Source organism: Lathyrus oleraceus, chromosome 6 (genome assembly GCF_024323335.1).
Source record: "Lathyrus oleraceus cultivar Zhongwan6 chromosome 6, CAAS_Psat_ZW6_1.0, whole genome shotgun sequence".
NCBI lineage: Eukaryota > Viridiplantae > Streptophyta > Magnoliopsida > Fabales > Fabaceae > Lathyrus > Lathyrus oleraceus.
Window position 1 is genome coordinate 499,817,594 of NC_066584.1, and position 20,891 is coordinate 499,838,484.

The 20,891-nt window shown below is 32.1% G+C and overlaps 6 protein-coding genes across 21 annotated transcripts; all 6 read left to right on the forward strand.

The window, feature by feature from the left end:
• Positions 1 to 469: 469 nt before the first annotated feature.
• On the forward strand, positions 470 to 16,066 carry LOC127091076 (uncharacterized). Of its 5 annotated transcripts, none has more exons than XM_051029604.1 (4): positions 470 to 658; positions 925 to 1,115; positions 1,759 to 1,913; positions 16,048 to 16,066. In XM_051029604.1, the coding sequence occupies exons 2-3, from the start codon at positions 954 to 956 to the stop codon at positions 1,900 to 1,902; spliced, it is 306 nt and encodes a 101-aa protein (XP_050885561.1). In that variant the 5' UTR covers positions 470 to 658; positions 925 to 953; the 3' UTR covers positions 1,903 to 1,913; positions 16,048 to 16,066. The 5 variants fall into 5 exon arrangements, with proteins under 5 accessions (XP_050885561.1, XP_050885562.1, XP_050885560.1 ...); XM_051029605.1 differs by lacking the exon at positions 16,048 to 16,066 and adding an exon at positions 13,078 to 13,318; XM_051029603.1 differs by lacking the exon at positions 16,048 to 16,066 and adding an exon at positions 5,141 to 5,160.
• On the forward strand, positions 509 to 16,135 carry LOC127091079 (uncharacterized). Of its 4 annotated transcripts, none has more exons than XM_051029609.1 (4): positions 509 to 658; positions 6,247 to 6,437; positions 7,161 to 7,315; positions 16,048 to 16,135. In XM_051029609.1, exons 2-3 carry the CDS (start codon positions 6,276 to 6,278, stop codon positions 7,302 to 7,304), a joined length of 306 nt encoding a protein of 101 aa, XP_050885566.1. In that variant the 5' UTR covers positions 509 to 658; positions 6,247 to 6,275; the 3' UTR covers positions 7,305 to 7,315; positions 16,048 to 16,135. The 4 variants fall into 4 exon arrangements, with proteins under 4 accessions (XP_050885566.1, XP_050885564.1, XP_050885567.1 ...); XM_051029607.1 differs by lacking the exon at positions 16,048 to 16,135 and adding an exon at positions 14,227 to 14,439; XM_051029610.1 differs by lacking the exon at positions 16,048 to 16,135 and adding an exon at positions 13,078 to 13,318.
• Positions 511 to 19,741, forward strand: LOC127091075 (uncharacterized). Of its 8 annotated transcripts, none has more exons than XM_051029597.1 (4): positions 511 to 658; positions 11,850 to 12,024; positions 12,668 to 12,822; positions 14,227 to 14,439. In XM_051029597.1, the coding sequence occupies exons 2-3, from the start codon at positions 11,863 to 11,865 to the stop codon at positions 12,809 to 12,811; spliced, it is 306 nt and encodes a 101-aa protein (XP_050885554.1). In that variant the 5' UTR covers positions 511 to 658; positions 11,850 to 11,862; the 3' UTR covers positions 12,812 to 12,822; positions 14,227 to 14,439. The 8 variants fall into 8 exon arrangements, with proteins under 8 accessions (XP_050885554.1, XP_050885553.1, XP_050885556.1 ...); XM_051029596.1 differs by having other exon boundaries at positions 589 to 738; positions 11,834 to 12,024; XM_051029599.1 differs by lacking the exon at positions 511 to 658 and adding an exon at positions 715 to 738.
• On the forward strand, positions 3,757 to 5,474 carry LOC127091073 (40S ribosomal protein S10-1). Its single transcript, XM_051029590.1, has 3 exons — positions 3,757 to 4,263; positions 4,350 to 4,491; positions 5,141 to 5,474. The coding sequence occupies exons 1-3, from the start codon at positions 4,079 to 4,081 to the stop codon at positions 5,213 to 5,215; spliced, it is 402 nt and encodes a 133-aa protein (XP_050885547.1). The 5' UTR covers positions 3,757 to 4,078; the 3' UTR covers positions 5,216 to 5,474.
• LOC127091080 (uncharacterized) lies at positions 11,418 to 19,741 on the forward strand. Of its 2 annotated transcripts, none has more exons than XM_051029611.1 (4): positions 11,418 to 11,567; positions 17,155 to 17,345; positions 18,069 to 18,223; positions 19,529 to 19,741. In XM_051029611.1, the coding sequence occupies exons 2-3, from the start codon at positions 17,184 to 17,186 to the stop codon at positions 18,210 to 18,212; spliced, it is 306 nt and encodes a 101-aa protein (XP_050885568.1). In that variant the 5' UTR covers positions 11,418 to 11,567; positions 17,155 to 17,183; the 3' UTR covers positions 18,213 to 18,223; positions 19,529 to 19,741. The 2 variants fall into 2 exon arrangements, with proteins under 2 accessions (XP_050885568.1, XP_050885569.1); XM_051029612.1 differs by having other exon boundaries at positions 11,498 to 11,647.
• On the forward strand, positions 14,664 to 16,381 carry LOC127091074 (40S ribosomal protein S10-1). Its single transcript, XM_051029591.1, has 3 exons — positions 14,664 to 15,170; positions 15,257 to 15,398; positions 16,048 to 16,381. Exons 1-3 carry the CDS (start codon positions 14,986 to 14,988, stop codon positions 16,120 to 16,122), a joined length of 402 nt encoding a protein of 133 aa, XP_050885548.1. The 5' UTR covers positions 14,664 to 14,985; the 3' UTR covers positions 16,123 to 16,381.
• Positions 19,742 to 20,891: the final 1,150 nt, after the last annotated feature.

Consider the following 20,891-nt stretch of genomic DNA (forward strand, 5'->3'; position numbering starts at 1 on the left):
TGATCATTTTGATATTAAAAGTAATTTATATTTCTTTTTACTATTCAAAGTTGACAAATGTTTATGAAAAAAGTTATAGAAAATATTAATGATTTTGGTTCATAATTTATTTTCTAATGTGTTTCTTATATGGATATAAAATAAAATAGAACATTATTAAACATGAAATTAAGAAATATAATTCATTATGCATATATTAGTTATGCAACAAAATATTTATTTTAAGAGAATATAAATAAATGGGTATTAGTTAATATGGAATGATTTTTATGTTTTAAACCTCTTTATAAAATAAAAGTTATGATCATGAATGTCTATTGCTATAAATATTTAATACATTGAATATATTTTGGATATATTAAAATATAAGTTTACTATTTTCAAAAATTATGATACATTTTACTATTTTCATGTGAGGAAAAATCCTCAAATACCAATACCAAGCCCAACCCATTTCCTTTCCAACAGGCCCATCATCAAAAAATCCATTTCCTTTCCAACAGCCCATCCAGTCGGTTCCATCAAACCAGAGAAAATGAATCCAGCCGCAGCCGCAGCCGCTTAGGTGTAGCATCAACTTATCGGAAACTAGCCGAACTGAATCAACTCATCGGAAACGCAGCCAAAAATCGCCACAAACAGTGACAAATCCTTTCAGGTTTTTATTGTTTGTTCGCTTTTTCGTTTTTTCTTCACGCCGCATCGAGATTTCGCATTAAACAAGCGCAAATTGACTCCGTATGTAAAACCTTCACAATCTAAATTTTTGTACCGTTACGATTATTTGATTTTTAGGAGAATAGTAGTTAAACCTGGTAACAATTATTTGTGATTAATATATTTTTTCTTGGAAATTCACTTGTGATAGTGTGAGATTTTATTTGCTACTAGTTTGTTTTACTGATACGAATGAATCTGAATTAGGGTTTGTTGGGATTAGGAGATAGGAGAAAATGAAGCAAGTAGTAGGAATGGTGGTTTCGAATAAAATGCAGAAGTCGGTTGTGGTGGCAGTGGATAGATTATTTCACCACACGGTGTTCAACAGATATGTTAAACGCACTTCAAAGTTCATGGCTCACGACGGGAACAATCTTTGTAATATCGGTGACAGGGTTAGTATTTGTAAAGTTATGTCTATTGATTTGATTGTATAGTGTTGTTGAATAGCCGCTATTACGGAATATAGACAAACCGCTTTTTTTTGTGATCCAGGATTGATAATATTTTCTTGTACTACAAAGTTTCAACAAGTATATGTTTCAAAACGATGTCATGGTTTTAAATTGCAGTTTCGGGTGTTGCGATTGCGGCTGTTGCATTGTGAATTTTTATTGAAAGATGTTCGAAATACATGGTGAAAAAGCACTTAAGTTGAGACTTTTTATTTCATCATAAGTAAATTGAGTCATAGGGTTTTGAAATTTTGATTTTTGAACTTTTGATGAAAATACTTGAAGAAATATTGGGGAAATTGTCTGATGTGGTTTCTTATATGATTGGACATTTGATTTTAGATCACATTGCAATTGCGGTCCTATGCGGTTGCAGAAGCTACCGCATCAACAATATTGCAACCACATGCGGTTGCGGAAGTTACCGCTCAGCAATATTGCAGCCCCAATTGTGGTTGCGGACTACAATTTAAAACCACGGGTGTTATAATTTGAGACAGATGGAGTTCAATTTTGGATTGGCTGTGTTCTTGGTTTTGCAAGAAAACTAAACAAGTGTATGTTTTGATGGTTCTTATTTCAGGTTCGATTGGATTCTTCTAGGCCTTTGAGCAAGCGTAAACATTGGGTGGTTGCTGAAATTCTCAAGAAAGCACGCATATATGTTCCTCCTTCTGCACCGGTGTCTGAGAATGTGAGCTCCGGAGGACCTACATCTACATCATGAATTGGTTAAAGGTAATAATAAGTTTATCTCGGCTGCTAGATTTATGCAGTTTCTAAATGTTGGTGTGTGGAAGTGGAGTGTGTAATGAAGTTTAGGTGAGTGAAACCACTTTAGTCTAGTACATATAATTGACAATATGGTATATGATACTGTGTTTTCAGTAGTAACTTATAACTATAAGTTTGCATGCTTTTGCTACTTGAATTTTCCCATGCTATTGTGCTGGCAAAATAACTCAATAATGGAAATGCTAATTTTTATGGCAGGAGGAATTTTAATGTGACATGTTCCAAGGTTGATTAGCTTGTTTGTTGATGGGTTAGAACTTAGAATCAGTCTTCTGCAATTTCACGTGATTTTTGAATTCTTATTAGACGTTGAGATGCTATGTGTGATCTTTATTGCCATCTGTGCAAATGAATTATAGTGTAGGATGATTACAAAAGGGTTTGTATGTCTGCAGATTTCAAATTTTCATAATAATTGATAAGATGTTTACCTGCGTTATCGTATTGCATTTTCTTTTAATTTCTCAACAAGGATGAAAATGCCTTAACTTTTGAATTTTGCTATGCTTTAGCGCCTCTATTTGAAAACACTAATAGGCATAGTTCAGATAACGGACAATTGTAGTTTGCCTAAATTCCACCATAGCTGCTATTTGTTATTTGACAATACTTATCACAACTAAAGAAATCACAAATTGGAAGAAGCAAATTGAGATGAATAACGAATTCTATATAGTGATGAATGCTAACCTTAGTCAACTAATGTTACAGATGTAGATAGAATCGGACTGTTCATGGTTCAGTTATGTAAGAATAAGAAAACTGAACCGAATCATAAGAGTTCAGAAGAACCAAACCAAACTGTTATAGTTTTTTTTTCCTGAATCAAACCAAACCGAGTTAATAGTTCGGTGAACCAATTCTTAGTTTTGAACCAAACTGAACTGCTATTAAACCCTTTTTCCTGAATTGTACTGTTTTTCTAATTTCCTGAATCAAACCAAACCGAGTTAATAGTTCGGTGAACCAATTCTTAGTTTTGAACCAAACTGAACTGCTATTAAACCCTTTTCCCGAGTTAAGTGTTCAGAAGATTTCTTATGTGACACAATGACTTGTCATGAATGTTCTTCTAATTTCAAATGATGATGAACAAGGTTAGTGGTATATTGGTGCAAAATAAAAGCTATTGTTTTAATATTTTTTTGACTAGTTAAGTGAAGATGCACTAGTTTGTTCTACCTTCCGAACTTCTATCTTTTTACAGATAAAGTATTTTTTTGTATTTTTAGTTGAATATTGTTTAACTATGAACTTCTGTTTCCGTGTAATTCAAATTCTATTCTTTCTTTCATCATTTGTTTAGTTTTATAGTCATAGTATGAAATTTATTCTTCCCATTATTGTAGGGTCCTGGTGGAAGACCTGGCTTTGGTCGTGGTTCTGGTGGCTTTGGAGCACCAACAAGTTCAAACCATGCTTAAATGTTATGATTTCTGATCCAGTTCTTGCAGTTTTGGCTGTCTTTAGATCCTATAGTATTTCCCCCTCCTCTCAAAGTTGTTTAATCCCTCTGACATTTTAATTTATAGTTATTCATGCAATGAAGATTTTGAACTGAATGTTTTTGTTTAGTATTATGTTGATTTGTTTATGTTTGGATAATAGATCGTGATGGTGTTGGTTAAAATGAATGTTTTATAGATCGAGGGTTGTTGAGGTAGGATTGGAAAGTGCATTTTATAAAAATCTCAAAAAAAACTTTGAAAAACAATTCTGATTTAGAGATTGGTTATGTTAAAGAAGTTTTTAAAATAAACTAGTTTGTGTTTATTTCTGTATTTGGGAATTGCTCCACTATGCAGTGAATATAGTGGTAAACTAGTTTTCTTGTCAGACATGTTTTCGTAGACAAAATTCCAGCGCTTCCATGATGTTGGAATAAGCGTTTTATAGGACTAATATTTAAACTAATGAATATATTATGTTTTAGGTCGGATTTTATTCTAAATTCTAAATTATTTGACGTATGTTGTCTTAAATTTTTAAAACTTCAAAATCATACTTAAGCATCATGTTTATTTTATGCTGGATTTGGTTGACATTATAAAAATTCAAAGAGCAATTTGATATTTGGAACTTATTTGTTCAAAAATGACCATTTCAATATGCGAAAGGAATATGTGAGGGAGACTTTTGCTTGGATGCATTATTACTGGTTTTTGACTAATGATGGAATCGAGTTTCTCAGGACTTATCTCAATCTTCCATCTGAGATTGTGCCAGCTACTTTGAAGAAGCAGGCTAAGCCAGCTGGTAGACCATTCGGTGGTCCACCTGGTGATCGCCCTAGGTAATTTTGGGGTGTTGTTTTTGGTTTGGTTAATTCGATTGCTCTGAGTTTTTGTGTGTTAATCTTGTTTATTTGTCTTTGAACAGAGGCCCACCTCGATTCGAGGGAGAAAGGAGATTTGGCGGTGACCGTGATGGGTACCGTGGTGGTCCAGGTCCCAGAGGGCCTGGTGGTGAGTTTGGTGGAGACAAGGGTGGAGCTCCTGCTGACTACAGACCTTCTTTCGGGGTAATCTTCTTGCATCAGTAGTTAATTTGAATAAGTTTGAAAGTTGTGTTCCTATTGATTTGTCTATTCATTTATTTTCAAAGATGATTTTGTTTTCATTTTATTATGTGGTTAAGGGTGGGTTAATTTTGGTAGCTTAATATCTGCTTCAGTAATATATTTGACACCTATGGTTTTGGATGCTCCTCTTGCTGTTTACATTGCTTTTTGTTTAGTTTCCATTTTCAAGACTGCTTCTCTAAATATAGATTAACATCTCAGTCTTATAAATTTGATTCTGTTAGCATTTAGTTACAGCCATGTTTTATTTTTTTCCAAATTATGCTGTTTTCTTGACTTCTCAATATACCTTAGATCTTGGTTGTGATTCCTATGATCAAATTATGTTAGCCTGTACTTGCAAGATTTCTTATGTGACACAATGACTTGTCATGAATGCTCTTCTAATTTCAAATGATGATGCACTAGTTTGTTCTACCTTCCGAACTTCTATCGTTCTACAAATAAAGTATTTTTTGTATTTTTAGTGGAATATTGTTTAACTATGAAGTTCTCTTTCTGTGTAATTCAAATTCTATTCATTCTTTCATCATTTGTTGAGTTTTATAGTCATAGTATTGATCGAAATTTATTCTTCCCATTATTGTAGGGTCCTGGTGGAAGGCCTGGCTTTGGTCGTGGTTCTGGTGGCTTTGGAGCACCAACAAGTTCAAACCATGCTTAAATGTTATGATTTCGGATCCAGTTCTTGCAGTTTTGGCTGTCTTTAGATCCTATAGTATTTCCAGACAATATGCATGATTAATATGAGCAATGAAGTGTAAAATAAATGATTTTTACTTGAAATTCTATCTTACTTTTCTCCCTTCGATGTGATGAACCACAATATTGGAGATTTTGAGTGAAAAAATTGGATTGGGAATGAAGAGCTTTTAGGTGAGGGTTTGTGTTGGAAAACAATAATGACAATGGTTGTGTGATCATGCAGTTGTTTCTTTCATTAGATTATTTCGAAGATGCATCTTCGGAAACATCTAACATGCAAATGTGACATAATATTTCAAAATTTTGTCCAAACTTTTGGAAATGTGGCTTCAAAATTTCTACTAAATTGATCAATTATCAATATATTTCTTGAAATATTTCGGAGATACATCTCCGGAATACAAATAATCCAACTTATATTGCGTCATTCATAACGGTGTATTTTGTGTGTATTAAATTGCATTCAGAGATGCATTTTCAAAAAATATGATACATTTTATTATTTTCCGTGACGAGAAATCCTCACATACTAATACCATGCCCAATCCATTTCCTTTCCAACTGGCCCATCAAGTCAGTTCTATCAAACAAGAAAAAAAAAATCCAGCACCAGCCGCTTAGGTGTATCAGAAACAAGTTGGAGTCGCCGAACTGAATCAACTCATCGGAAAACGCAGCCAAAACCCGCCACAAACAGTGACAAATCCTTTCAAGTTTTTATTGTTTTTTCGTTTTTTTCGTTTTTTCTTCACGCCGCATCGAGATTTCACATTAAAGAAGCGCGCATTGACAAAATAGTTCAGTATGTAAAACCTTCACAATCTAAATTTTTGCGCCGTTACGATTATTTGATTTTTAGGAGAATAGTAGTTAAACGTGGTAACAATTATTTGTGATTAATATATTTTTCACTTGGAAATTCACTTGTGATAGTGTGAGATTTTATTTGCTACTAGTTTGTTTTTACTGATACGAATGAATCTGAATTAGGGTTTGTTGGGATTAGGAGATAAGGGAAAATGAAGCAAGTAGTAGGAATGGTGGTTTCGAATAAAATGCAGAATTCGGTTGTGGTGGCAGTGGATAGATTATTTCACCACCCGGTGTTCAACAGATATGTTAAGCGCACTTCAAAGTTCATGGCTCACGACGAGAACAATCTTTGTAATATCGGTGACCGGGTTAGTATTTGTAAAGTTATGTCTATTGATTTGATTGTATAGTGTTGTTGAATAGTGGCTATAACGATGTTATCGATTTTAAAAATTACTATTGTTTGTAATAGGGATATGTAGTACAAAATGTTTTCTGATAGCCGCTATTACGGAATATAGACAAACCACTTTTTTTTTGTGATCCAGGATTGATAACATTTTCTTGTACTACAAAGTGTCAACAAGTATATGTTTCAAAAGGATGTCATGGTTTTAAATTGAAGTTGCGGGTGTTGCGATTGCGGTTCTTGCATTGTGAATTTTTATTGAAAGATGTTCGAAATACATGGTGAAAAAGCACTTAAATTAAGACTTTTTATTTCATCATAAGTAAATTGAGTCAAAGGGTTTTGAAATTTTGATTTTTGAACTTTTGATGAAAATACTTAAGAAATATTTGAGAAATTGTCTGATGTGGTTTCTTATATGATTGGACATTTGATTTTAGATCACATTGCAATTGCGGTCCTATGCGGTTGCAGAAGCTACCGCATCAACAATATTGCAACCACATGCGGTTTTGGATGTTACCGCATCAGCAATATTGCAGCCCCAATTGTGGTTGCGGACTACAATTTAAAACCACGGGTGTTATAATTTGAGACTGATGGAGTTCAACTTTGGATTGGTTGTGTTCTTGGTTTTGCAAGAAAACTAAACAAGTGTATGTTTTGATGGTTCTTATTTCAGGTTCGATTGCATTCTTCTAGGCCTTTGAGCAAGCGTAAACATTGGGTGGTTGCTGAAATTCTCAAGAAAGCACGCATATATGTTCCTCCTTCTGCACCGGTGTCTGAGAATGTGAGCTCCGGAGGACCTACATCTACATCATGAATTGGTTAAAGGTATTAATAAGTTTATCTCTGCTGCTAGATTTATGCAGTTTCTAAATGTTGGTGTGTGGAAGTGGAGTGTGTAATGAAGTTTAGGTGAGTGAAACCACTTTAGTCTAGTACATATAATTGACAATATGGTATATGATACTGTGTTTTCAGTAGTAACTTATAACTATAAGTTTGCATGCTTTTGCTACTTGAATTTTCCCATGCTATTGTGCTGGCAAAATAACTCAATAATGGAAATGCTAATTTTTATGGCAGGAGGAATTTTAATGTGACATGTTCCAAGGTTGATTAGCTTGTTTGTTGATGGGTTAGAACTTAGAATTAGTCTTCTGCAATTTCACGTGATTTTTGAATTCTTATTAGACGTCGAGATGCTATGTGTGATCTTTATTGCCATTTGTGCAAATGAATTATAGTGTAGGATGATTACAAAAGGGTTTGTATGTCTGCAGATTTCAAATTTTCATAATAATTGATAAGACGTTTACATGCGTTATCGTATTGCATTTTCTTTTAATTTCTCAACAAGGATGAAAAGGCCTTAACTTTTGAATTTTGCTATGCTTTAGCGCCTCTATTTGAAAACACTAATAGGCATAGTTCAGATAACGGACAATTGTAGTTTGCCTAAATTCCAACATAGCTGCTATTTGTTATTTGACAACACTTATCACAACTAAAGAAATCACAAATTGGAAAAAGCAAATTGAGATGAATAACGAATTCTATATAGTGATGAATGCTAACCTTAGTCAACTAATGTTATATATGTAGATAGAATCGGACTGTTCATGGTTCAGTTATGTAAGAATAAGAAAACTGAACCGAATCATAAGAGTTCAAAAGAACCAAACCAAATTGTTATAGTTTTTTTTTCCTGAATCAAACCAAACCGAGTTAATAGTTCGGTGAACCAATTCTTAGTTTTGAACCAAACTGAACTGCTATTAAGCCATTTTTCCTGAATTGTACTGTTTTAATGGTAAACCAAACTGTTATATCTTTTTTCTAAATTCTTTTAATAACTACCGAGTTCATGTTGTTTGAACTACTTGTTTAGTGGCCAGTGAATGAATTTGTGGAGAGTATTTTTCAGTTTCATTGTTTCAATTGTTTCAATTTTCATTGCCTACATGATAATGAAACCAATCTTTGATTTCAAAAATAAAGGTAATGATTAAAGTGAAACTGATTGGGAAAATGGTCAAGAAGAATTACATTGAAGAATTCAGCAAAACTCTTTACTCTCACATTACCCTTTTATTTGTATACACGGCTCTCTAAAGTTCATTTGTCGCTTTAAAAACTGAGTCTGAGAGGTTATTTGCTGTTCAGTTCTTACAGTTTGGTTGAGTTATTTCCAGTTTGGTTCTGGTCAGTAAAGTATGGGAAATAATAGTTTGGTTGGCAAATTATCTAAATTGGTTCGATTAATTTCAAGACAGATTGGTTCAGTTTGGCAGTTTAGTTAGCTTAGTCTTGTTCTTCTTTGAGGTTATTTTGACCCAGCCTAGATGTATATATCTAGGGCTTGTTTGAAAGACTTTTAATTTTTAGTTCTAAAAATGTGTTTTGTATATCTGTTTTAAACAATTATTTTAAAAATGAGAATGAGAAAAAAAGTTGCTTGATAATCAATTATTTGAAATCTGTTTTTAGGAGTGAGAAAATATATTTGAATATTTAATTTTTTTAAACTGTTTTAAAAATAATAAGATGATAAAATTCTTTGATAATTTAATTTTTAAATTTGATTATATTAAATAACAAAAAATCAGAAATAGTTTTATGATCATTTAGTTCCTAACGAATTATTTTTTATTTATAAAGTAGAGTTAAAGAAAAATTTATATCTAATCAAACATGTTTATTATATAGTTAAATATTTTTAATAATGTAGACTGATTGATAATATAAAAAATATATACATTAAACTTATTTATAAATTTAATCAATTATAAAATATTTAATATAATGAGTTAATTTGTAATATATTATACAACAAAAAGAAGTTAAAAAATATACAATCTTATAAATCAATAAATAATTAAGTTAATCTATAATATATATATATATATATATATATATATATATATATATATATATATATATATATATATATATATATATATATAAATAAACTGATGGTTTATAGTAAAGAGAATGTACAACAGAATTTATACAAAAGTTTTATATAATTATTGTGCCATTAATAAAAAATGACGTGTTTTTTTATCATTTTGAAAACAAAACTGAAAAATGAAAAGAAAAACATATTTATATTGTTTTGGTTTTTTAGTTTTGAAAACTGAAAAATTAAAAATAGTTTTGCAAAAGTATTTTTTAAAACAAATCATTCAAACAAATTTTTTGTTTTTAAGTTTTTAAAACTAATTCAAACAAGTCCCTAGTAGTTCTACGTAGGGGTGTGAAAAAAATGAATTTTTTAATGTTCCATATATATTATTTAGGCACCACATGAAAATATTAAAATGTTTATAAATTTCGAAAATGCATCTCCGAACATATCTCATACACACAATTCATTCGGTTTTGAGTCACGTCCTAATTTTATGACTTAAATTATTCCGGAAATGTATTTCATGTCTTTGGAAATATAATTCTAGAACTCAAAAACATTTCCAAACATTACTTGTATAATCCATAAGTAACTTCAAGTATTTTTTTTAAAAAATTCCTCGTCTCTGTTGTTTAAGGATTCAAGTTATACTTTTGATTGATGTATTTTTCATCACATTTAGCTACATGCATCTAACCTACGATATTTTCAACAAAACATTGTCCAAACAACCTTTTTTATTGACAATTATTTCATTCACAACCGATACTATATTTCAGTTTGTCTTTTCTTGTGAGTTTAGGAAATGTATTTTCGGAGACATTCTCAGAATGCTATTCCGGATAAAGTAAGTTATAAAATTGGGGAGTAGTTCAAAAACGAATGAGTTGTGTGTGCATGTGATACGTTCGGAGATGCATTCTTGAAATTTGATGGGCATTTTTGGTTTTTTATAGGGTGTTTTTCCATCCCATAGGATAGGATAAGAAATTTCTGGAAAAAAATAGTTAAAATGTATTTTTTATCACTTTACTTCAAAGTCAATTTTAAATTAAAATGTATTTTTTATAACCATTTAAACGTGACTTTAATCACTATGGTTATAACAGTTTTGATTTTTAGTTTCGATAAGTTTTGTTATTTTAATCTCTACAAAATAAAATTAAAAAAATATATATTATTTTTATTTTTTGATATCAAAATTATTAGATCACGTATGATATCTCTGAAATTACAAAAAATATTTTTGAATTAGTATACATTGAATTTAAACATTTTTTTGTTGTAAATTATTAATCATTATAGTAGTAATTTTGAGTGTGTTTTAAAATAAAAAGAAAATATTCAAGTGAAGATTAATTTTTGAATTCAGAAATAGACAATACTTATGAAGTGTTGGAGTATGTTTAAATTCAAATATAAACAACATTTCTGAAGTGTTGCAACAGATTTGAAATTTATAATTTTTTATCTCATATTATATGTGCATGCTAATATGAAAAAAAATTATTTCTTGATCATTTTGATATTAAAAGTAATTTATATTTCTTTTTACTATTCAAAGTTGACAAATGTTTATGAAAAAAGTTATAGAAAATATTAATGATTTTGGTTCATAATTTATTTTCTAATGTGTTTCTTATATGGATATAAAATAAAATAGAACATTATTAAACATGAAATTAAGAAATATAATTCATTATGCATATATTAGTTATGCAACAAAATATTTATTTTAAGAGAATATAAATAAATGGGTATTAGTTAATATGGAATGATTTTTATGTTTTAAACCTCTTTATAAAATAAAAGTTATGATCATGAATGTCTATTGCTATAAATATTTAATACATTGAATATATTTTGGATATATTAAAATATAAGTTTACTATTTTCAAAAATTATGATACATTTTACTATTTTCATGTGAGGAAAAATCCTCAAATACCAATACCAAGCCCAACCCATTTCCTTTCCAACAGGCCCATCATCAAAAAATCCATTTCCTTTCCAACAGCCCATCCAGTCGGTTCCATCAAACCAGAGAAAATGAATCCAGCCGCAGCCGCAGCCGCTTAGGTGTAGCATCAACTTATCGGAAACTAGCCGAACTGAATCAACTCATCGGAAACGCAGCCAAAAATCGCCACAAACAGTGACAAATCCTTTCAGGTTTTTATTGTTTGTTCGCTTTTTCGTTTTTTCTTCACGCCGCATCGAGATTTCGCATTAAACAAGCGCAAATTGACTCCGTATGTAAAACCTTCACAATCTAAATTTTTGTACCGTTACGATTATTTGATTTTTAGGAGAATAGTAGTTAAACCTGGTAACAATTATTTGTGATTAATATATTTTTTCTTGGAAATTCACTTGTGATAGTGTGAGATTTTATTTGCTACTAGTTTGTTTTACTGATACGAATGAATCTGAATTAGGGTTTGTTGGGATTAGGAGATAGGAGAAAATGAAGCAAGTAGTAGGAATGGTGGTTTCGAATAAAATGCAGAAGTCGGTTGTGGTGGCAGTGGATAGATTATTTCACCACACGGTGTTCAACAGATATGTTAAACGCACTTCAAAGTTCATGGCTCACGACGGGAACAATCTTTGTAATATCGGTGACAGGGTTAGTATTTGTAAAGTTATGTCTATTGATTTGATTGTATAGTGTTGTTGAATAGCCGCTATTACGGAATATAGACAAACCGCTTTTTTTTGTGATCCAGGATTGATAATATTTTCTTGTACTACAAAGTTTCAACAAGTATATGTTTCAAAACGATGTCATGGTTTTAAATTGCAGTTTCGGGTGTTGCGATTGCGGCTGTTGCATTGTGAATTTTTATTGAAAGATGTTCGAAATACATGGTGAAAAAGCACTTAAGTTGAGACTTTTTATTTCATCATAAGTAAATTGAGTCATAGGGTTTTGAAATTTTGATTTTTGAACTTTTGATGAAAATACTTGAAGAAATATTGGGGAAATTGTCTGATGTGGTTTCTTATATGATTGGACATTTGATTTTAGATCACATTGCAATTGCGGTCCTATGCGGTTGCAGAAGCTACCGCATCAACAATATTGCAACCACATGCGGTTGCGGAAGTTACCGCTCAGCAATATTGCAGCCCCAATTGTGGTTGCGGACTACAATTTAAAACCACGGGTGTTATAATTTGAGACAGATGGAGTTCAATTTTGGATTGGCTGTGTTCTTGGTTTTGCAAGAAAACTAAACAAGTGTATGTTTTGATGGTTCTTATTTCAGGTTCGATTGGATTCTTCTAGGCCTTTGAGCAAGCGTAAACATTGGGTGGTTGCTGAAATTCTCAAGAAAGCACGCATATATGTTCCTCCTTCTGCACCGGTGTCTGAGAATGTGAGCTCCGGAGGACCTACATCTACATCATGAATTGGTTAAAGGTAATAATAAGTTTATCTCGGCTGCTAGATTTATGCAGTTTCTAAATGTTGGTGTGTGGAAGTGGAGTGTGTAATGAAGTTTAGGTGAGTGAAACCACTTTAGTCTAGTACATATAATTGACAATATGGTATATGATACTGTGTTTTCAGTAGTAACTTATAACTATAAGTTTGCATGCTTTTGCTACTTGAATTTTCCCATGCTATTGTGCTGGCAAAATAACTCAATAATGGAAATGCTAATTTTTATGGCAGGAGGAATTTTAATGTGACATGTTCCAAGGTTGATTAGCTTGTTTGTTGATGGGTTAGAACTTAGAATCAGTCTTCTGCAATTTCACGTGATTTTTGAATTCTTATTAGACGTTGAGATGCTATGTGTGATCTTTATTGCCATCTGTGCAAATGAATTATAGTGTAGGATGATTACAAAAGGGTTTGTATGTCTGCAGATTTCAAATTTTCATAATAATTGATAAGATGTTTACCTGCGTTATCGTATTGCATTTTCTTTTAATTTCTCAACAAGGATGAAAATGCCTTAACTTTTGAATTTTGCTATGCTTTAGCGCCTCTATTTGAAAACACTAATAGGCATAGTTCAGATAACGGACAATTGTAGTTTGCCTAAATTCCACCATAGCTGCTATTTGTTATTTGACAATACTTATCACAACTAAAGAAATCACAAATTGGAAGAAGCAAATTGAGATGAATAACGAATTCTATATAGTGATGAATGCTAACCTTAGTCAACTAATGTTACAGATGTAGATAGAATCGGACTGTTCATGGTTCAGTTATGTAAGAATAAGAAAACTGAACCGAATCATAAGAGTTCAGAAGAACCAAACCAAACTGTTATAGTTTTTTTTCCTGAATCAAACCAAACCGAGTTAATAGTTCGGTGAACCAATTCTTAGTTTTGAACCAAACTGAACTGCTATTAAACCCTTTTTCCTGAATTGTACTGTTTTCTAATTTCCTGAATCAAACCAAACCGAGTTAATAGTTCGGTGAACCAATTCTTAGTTTTGAACCAAACTGAACTGCTATTAAACCCTTTTCCCGAGTTAAGTGTTCAGAAGATTTCTTATGTGACACAATGACTTGTCATGAATGTTCTTCTAATTTCAAATGATGATGAACAAGGTTAGTGGTATATTGGTGCAAAATAAAAGCTATTGTTTTAATATTTTTTTGACTAGTTAAGTGAAGATGCACTAGTTTGTTCTACCTTCCGAACTTCTATCTTTCTACAGATAAAGTATTTTTTTGTATTTTTAGTGGAATATTGTTTAACTATGAACTTCTGTTTCCGTGTAATTCAAATTCTATTCTTTCTTTCATCATTTGTTGAGTTTTATAGTCATAGTATGAAATTTATTCTTCCCATTATTGTAGGGTCCTGGTGGAAGACCTGGCTTTGGTCGTGGTTCTGGTGGCTTTGGAGCACCAACAAGTTCAAACCATGCTTAAATGTTATGATTTCTGATCCAGTTCATGTAGTTTTGGCTGTCTTTAGATCCTATAGTATTTCCCCCTCCTCTCAAAGTTGTTTAATCCCTCTGACATTTTAATTTATAGTTATTCATGCAATGAAGATTTTGAACTGAATGTTTTTGTTTAGTATTATGTTGATTTGTTTATGTTTGGATAATAGATCGTGATGGTGTTGGTTAAAATGAATGTTTTATAGATCGAGGGTTGTTGAGGTAGGATTGGAAAGTGCATTTTATAAAAATCTCAAAAAAAACTTTGAAAAACAATTCTGATTTAGAGATTGGTTATGTTAAAGAAGTTTTTAAAATAAACTAGTTTGTGTTTATTTCTGTATTTGGGAATTGCTCCACTATGCAGTGAATATAGTGGTAAACTAGTTTTCTTGTCAGACATGTTTTCGTAGACAAAATTCCAGCGCTTCCATGATGTTGGAATAAGCGTTTTATAGGACTAATATTTAAACTAATGAATATATTATGTTTTAGGTCGGATTTTATTCTAAATTCTAAATTATTTGACGTATGTTGTCTTAAATTTTTAAAACTTCAAAATCATACTTAAGCATCATGTTTATTTTATGCTGGATTTGGTTGACATTATAAAAATTCAAAGAGCAATTTGATATTTGGAACTTATTTGTTCAAAAATGACCATTTCAATATGCGAAAGGAATATGTGAGGGAGACTTTTGCTTGGATGCATTATTACTGGTTTTTGACTAATGATGGAATCGAGTTTCTCAGGACTTATCTCAATCTTCCATCTGAGATTGTGCCAGCTACTTTGAAGAAGCAGGCTAAGCCAGCTGGTAGACCATTCGGTGGTCCACCTGGTGATCGCCCTAGGTAATTTTGGGGTGTTGTTTTTGGTTTGGTTAATTCGATTGCTCTGAGTTTTTGTGTGTTAATCTTGTTTATTTGTCTTTGAACAGAGGCCCACCTCGATTCGAGGGAGAAAGGAGATTTGGCGGTGACCGTGATGGGTACCGTGGTGGTCCAGGTCCCAGAGGGCCTGGTGGTGAGTTTGGTGGAGACAAGGGTGGAGCTCCTGCTGACTACAGACCTTCTTTCGGGGTAATCTTCTTGCATCAGTAGTTAATTTGAATAAGTTTGAAAGTTGTGTTCCTATTGATTTGTCTATTCATTTATTTTCAAAGATGATTTTGTTTTCATTTTATTATGTGGTTAAGGGTGGGTTAATTTTGGTAGCTTAATATCTGCTTCAGTAATATATTTGACACCTATGGTTTTGGATGCTCCTCTTGCTGTTTACATTGCTTTTTGTTTAGTTTCCATTTTCAAGACTGCTTCTCTAAATATAGATTAACATCTCAGTCTTATAAATTTGATTCTGTTAGCATTTAGTTACAGCCATGTTTTATTTTTTTCCAAATTATGCTGTTTTCTTGACTTCTCAATATACCTTAGATCTTGGTTGTGATTCCTATGATCAAATTATGTTAGCCTGTACTTGCAAGATTTCTTATGTGACACAATGACTTGTCATGAATGCTCTTCTAATTTCAAATGATGATGCACTAGTTTGTTCTACCTTCCGAACTTCTATCGTTCTACAAATAAAGTATTTTTTGTATTTTTAGTGGAATATTGTTTAACTATGAAGTTCTCTTTCTGTGTAATTCAAATTCTATTCATTCTTTCATCATTTGTTGAGTTTTATAGTCATAGTATTGATCGAAATTTATTCTTCCCATTATTGTAGGGTCCTGGTGGAAGGCCTGGCTTTGGTCGTGGTTCTGGTGGCTTTGGAGCACCAACAAGTTCAAACCATGCTTAAATGTTATGATTTCGGATCCAGTTCTTGCAGTTTTGGCTGTCTTTAGATCCTATAGTATTTCCAGACAATATGCATGATTAATATGAGCAATGAAGTGTAAAATAAATGATTTTTACTTGAAATTCTATCTTACTTTTCTCCCTTCGATGTGATGAACCACAATATTGGAGATTTTGAGTGAAAAAATTGGATTGGGAATGAAGAGCTTTTAGGTGAGGGTTTGTGTTGGAAAACAATAATGACAATGGTTGTGTGATCATGCAGTTGTTTCTTTCATCAGATTATTTCGAAGATGCATCTTCGGAAACATCTAACATGCAAATGTGACATAATATTTCAAAATTTCGTCCAAACTTTTGGAAATGTGGCTTCAAAATTTCTACTAAATTGATCAATTATCAATATATTTCTTGAAATATTTCGGAGATACATCTCCGGAATACAAATAATCCAACTTATATTGCGTCATTCATAACGGTCTATTTTGTGTGTATTAAAGTGCATTCAGAGATGCATTTTCAAAAAATATGATACATTTTACTATTTTTCGTGACGAGAAATCCTCACATACCAATACCAAGCCCAATCCATTTCCTTTCCAACTGGCCCATCAAGTCAGTTCTATCAAACAAGAAAAAAAAAGAATCCAGCACCAGCCGCTTAGGTGTATCAGAAACAAGTTGGAGTCGCCGAACTGAATCAACTCATCGGAAAACGCAGCCAAAACCCGCCACAAACAGTGACAAATCCTTTCAAGTTTTTATTGTTTTTTCGCTTTTTCGTTTTTTCTTCACGCCGCATCGAGATTTCACATTAAAGAAGCGCGGATTGACAAAATAGTTCAGTATGTAAAACCTTCACAATCTAAATTTTTGCGCCGTTACGATTATTTGACTTTTAGGAGAATAGTAGTTAAACGTGGTAACAATTATTTGTGATTAATATATTTTTCACTTGGAAATTCACTTGTGATAGTGTGAGATTTTATTTGCTACTAGTTTGTTTTTACTGATACAAATGAATCTGAATTAGGGTTTGTTGGGATTAGGAGATAAGGGAAAATGAAGCAAGTAGTAGGAATGGTGGTTTCGAATAAAATGCAGAATTCGGTTGTGGTGGCAGTGGATAGATTATTTCACCACCCGGTGTTCAACAGATATGTTAAGCGCACTTCAAAGTTCATGGCTCACGACGAGAACAATCTTTGTAATATCGGTGACCGGGTTAGTATTTGTAAAGTTATGTCTATTGATTTGATTGTATAGTGTTGTTGAATAGTGGCTATAACGATGTTATCGATTTTAAAAATTACTATTGTTTGTAATAGGGATATGTAGTACAAAATGTTTTCTGATAGCCGCTATTACGGAATATAGACAAACCACTTTTTTTTTGTGATCCAGGATTGATAACATTTTCTTGTACTACAAAGTGTCAACAAGTATATGTTTCAAAAGGATGTCATGGTTTTAAATTGAAGTTGCGGGTGTTGCGATTGCGGTTGTTGCATTGTGAATTTTTATTGAAAGATGTTCGAAATACATGGTGAAAAAGCACTTAAATTAAGACTTTTTATTTCATCATAAGTAAATTGAGTCAAAGGGTTTTGAAATTTTGATTTTTGAACTTTTGATGAAAATACTTAAGAAATATTTGAGAAATTGTCTGATGTGGTTTCTTATATGATTGGACATTTGATTTTAGATCACATTGCAATTGCGGTCCTATGCGGTTGCAGAAGCTACCGCATCAACAATATTGCAACCACATGCGGTTTTGGATGTTACCGCATCAGCAATATTGCAGCCCCAATTGTGGTTGCGGACTACAATTTAAAACCACGGGTGTTATAATTTGAGACTGATGGAGTTCAACTTTGGATTGGCTGTGTTCTTGGTTTTGCAAGAAAACTAAACAAGTGTATGTTTTGATGGTTCTTATTTCAGGTTCGATTGCATTCTTCTAGGCCTTTGAGCAAGCGTAAACATTGGGTGGTTGCTGAAATTCTCAAGAAAGCACGCATATATGTTCCTCCTTCTGCACCGGTGTCTGAGAATGTGAGCTCCGGAGGACCTACATCTACATCATGAATTGGTTAAAGGTATTAATAAGTTTATCTCTGCTGCTAGATTTATGCAGTATCTAAATGTTTGGTGTGTGGAAGTGGAGTGTGTAATGAAGTTTAGGTGAGTGAAACCACTTTAGTCTAGTACATATAATTGACAATATGGTATATGATACCGTGTTTTCAGTAGTAACTTATAACTATAAGTTTGCATGCTTTTGCTACTTGAATTTTCCCATGCTATTGTGCTGGCAAAATAACTCAATAATGGAAATGCTAATTTTTATGGCAGTAGGAATTTTAATGTGACATGTTCCAAGGTTGATTAGCTTGTTTGTTGATGGGTTAGAACTTAGAATCAGTCTTCTGCAATTTCACGTGATTTTTGAATTCTTGAATTCTTATTAGACGTCGAGATGCTATGTGTGATCTTTATTGCCATTTGTGCAAATGAATTATAGTGTAGGATGATTACAAAAGGGTTTGTATGTCTGCAGATTTCAAATTTTCATAATAATTGATAAGACGTTTACATGCGTTATCGTATTGCATTTTCTTTTAATTTCTCAACAAGGATGAAAAGGCCTTAACTTTTGAATTTTGCTATGCTTTAGCGCCTCTATTTGAAAACACTAATAGGCATAGTTCAGATAACGGACAATTGTAGTTTGCCTAAATTCCAACATAGCTGCTATTTGTTATTTGACAATACTTATCACAACTAAAGAAATCACAAATTGGAAGAAGCAAATTGAGATGAATAACGAATTCTATATAGTGATGAATGCTAACCTTAGTCAACTAATGTTACAGATGTAGATAGAATCGGACTGTTCATGGTTCAGTTATGTAAGAATAAGAAAACTGAACCGAATCATAAGAGTTCAGAAGAACCAAACCAAACTGTTATAGTTTTTTTTTCCTGAATCAAACCAAACCGAGTTAATAGTTCGGTGAACCAATTCTTAGTTTTGAACCAAACTGAACTGCTATTAAACCCTTTTCCCGAGTTAAGTGTTCAGAAGATTTCTTATGTGACACAATGACTTGTCATGAATGTTCTTCTAATTTCAAATGATGATGAACAAGGTTAGTGGTATATTGGTGCAAAATAAAAGCTATTGTTTTAATATTTTTTTGACTAGTTAAGTGAAGATGCACTAGTTTGTTCTACCTTCCGAACTTCTATCTTTCTGCAGATAAAGTATTTTTTTGTATTTTTAGTGGAATATTGTTTAACTATGAACTTCTGTTTCCGTGTAATTCAAATTCTATTCTTTCTTTCATCATTTGTTTAGTTTTATAGTCATAGTATGAAATTTATTCTTCCCATTATTGTAGGGTCCTGGTGGAAGACCTGGCTTTGGTCGTGGTTCTGGTGGCTTTGGAGCACCAACAAGTTCAAACCATGCTTAAATGTTATGATTTCTGATCCAGTTCATGCAGTTTTGGCTGTCTTTAGATCCTATAGTATTTCCCCCTCCTCTCAAAGTTGTTTAATCCCTCTGACATTTTAATTTATAGTTATTCATGCAATGAAGATTTTGAACTGAATGTTTTTGTTTAGTATTATGTTGATTTGTTTATGTTTGGATAATAGATCGTGATGGTGTTGGTTAAAATGAATGTTTTATTGATAGAGGGTTGTTGAGGTAGGATTGGAAAGTGCATTTTATAAAAATCTCAAAAAAAAACTTTGAAAAACAGAATTAGAGATTGGTTATGTTAAAGAAGTTTTTAAATTAAACTAGTTTGTGTTTATCTCTGTATTTGGCAATTGCTCCATTATGCAGTGAATATAGTGGTAAACTAGTTTTCTTGTCAGACATGTTTTCGCAGACAAAATTCCAGCGCTTCCATGATGTTGGAATAAGCGTTTTATAGGATGTTTTAGGTCGGATTTTATTCTAAATTCTAAATTATTTGACGTATGTTGTCTTAAATTTTTAAAACTTCAAAATCATACTTAAGCATCATGTTTATTTTATGCTGGATTTGGTTGACATTATAAAAATTCAAAGAGCAATTTGATATTTGGAACTTATTTGTTCAAAAACGACCATTTCAATATGCGTAACTGTAGTCTACTGGCTTTTCAATGCAAGAGTTTTTTGATTATGGTTTAAGTTTTTTCTTTTAGAACGGGTTCAAGTTATTACGGTAAAAAAATGCTGGCTAATGCGTTCAATTTAAAACTTTGAACAAATAATTATTGTGATTTACTACTGACTTAACGATTAACCTTTAAAGAAGCCTTGTTAATATATTAGAGATTGAAAGATGGTTGTGGATACAATGGTTGAAACGCATTTATGTATTATGGTGGCACAAGAAATCACAAGTACTACTTCAAAGATTAAGCTTTTTCCTCTGAACTACTCAATCTAACATCGGCTGGTCATGGTACAATAGAATGTAGTAACGTCAATAAAGATTTTATCGACCTTTGTTTCGTGGTAAAATATCCAAAGTTTGAACGAAATCTCTATTCAGCTATGTTATATTATGTTTCTATCATTATTCCACTATGTTCTTTCCTTCATTTTAAAAAATATAAAATAAATAAATTTAGTAGATGGTTTATCTTAGATATCATCAAATGATATTTTATGCTAATCCCTATCAATATATCTATAAAATCCGCAGCCACTTGGCAAGTAGCACCTACCTACCCAACCTAACATAGAATCCATTAAAAGCATAT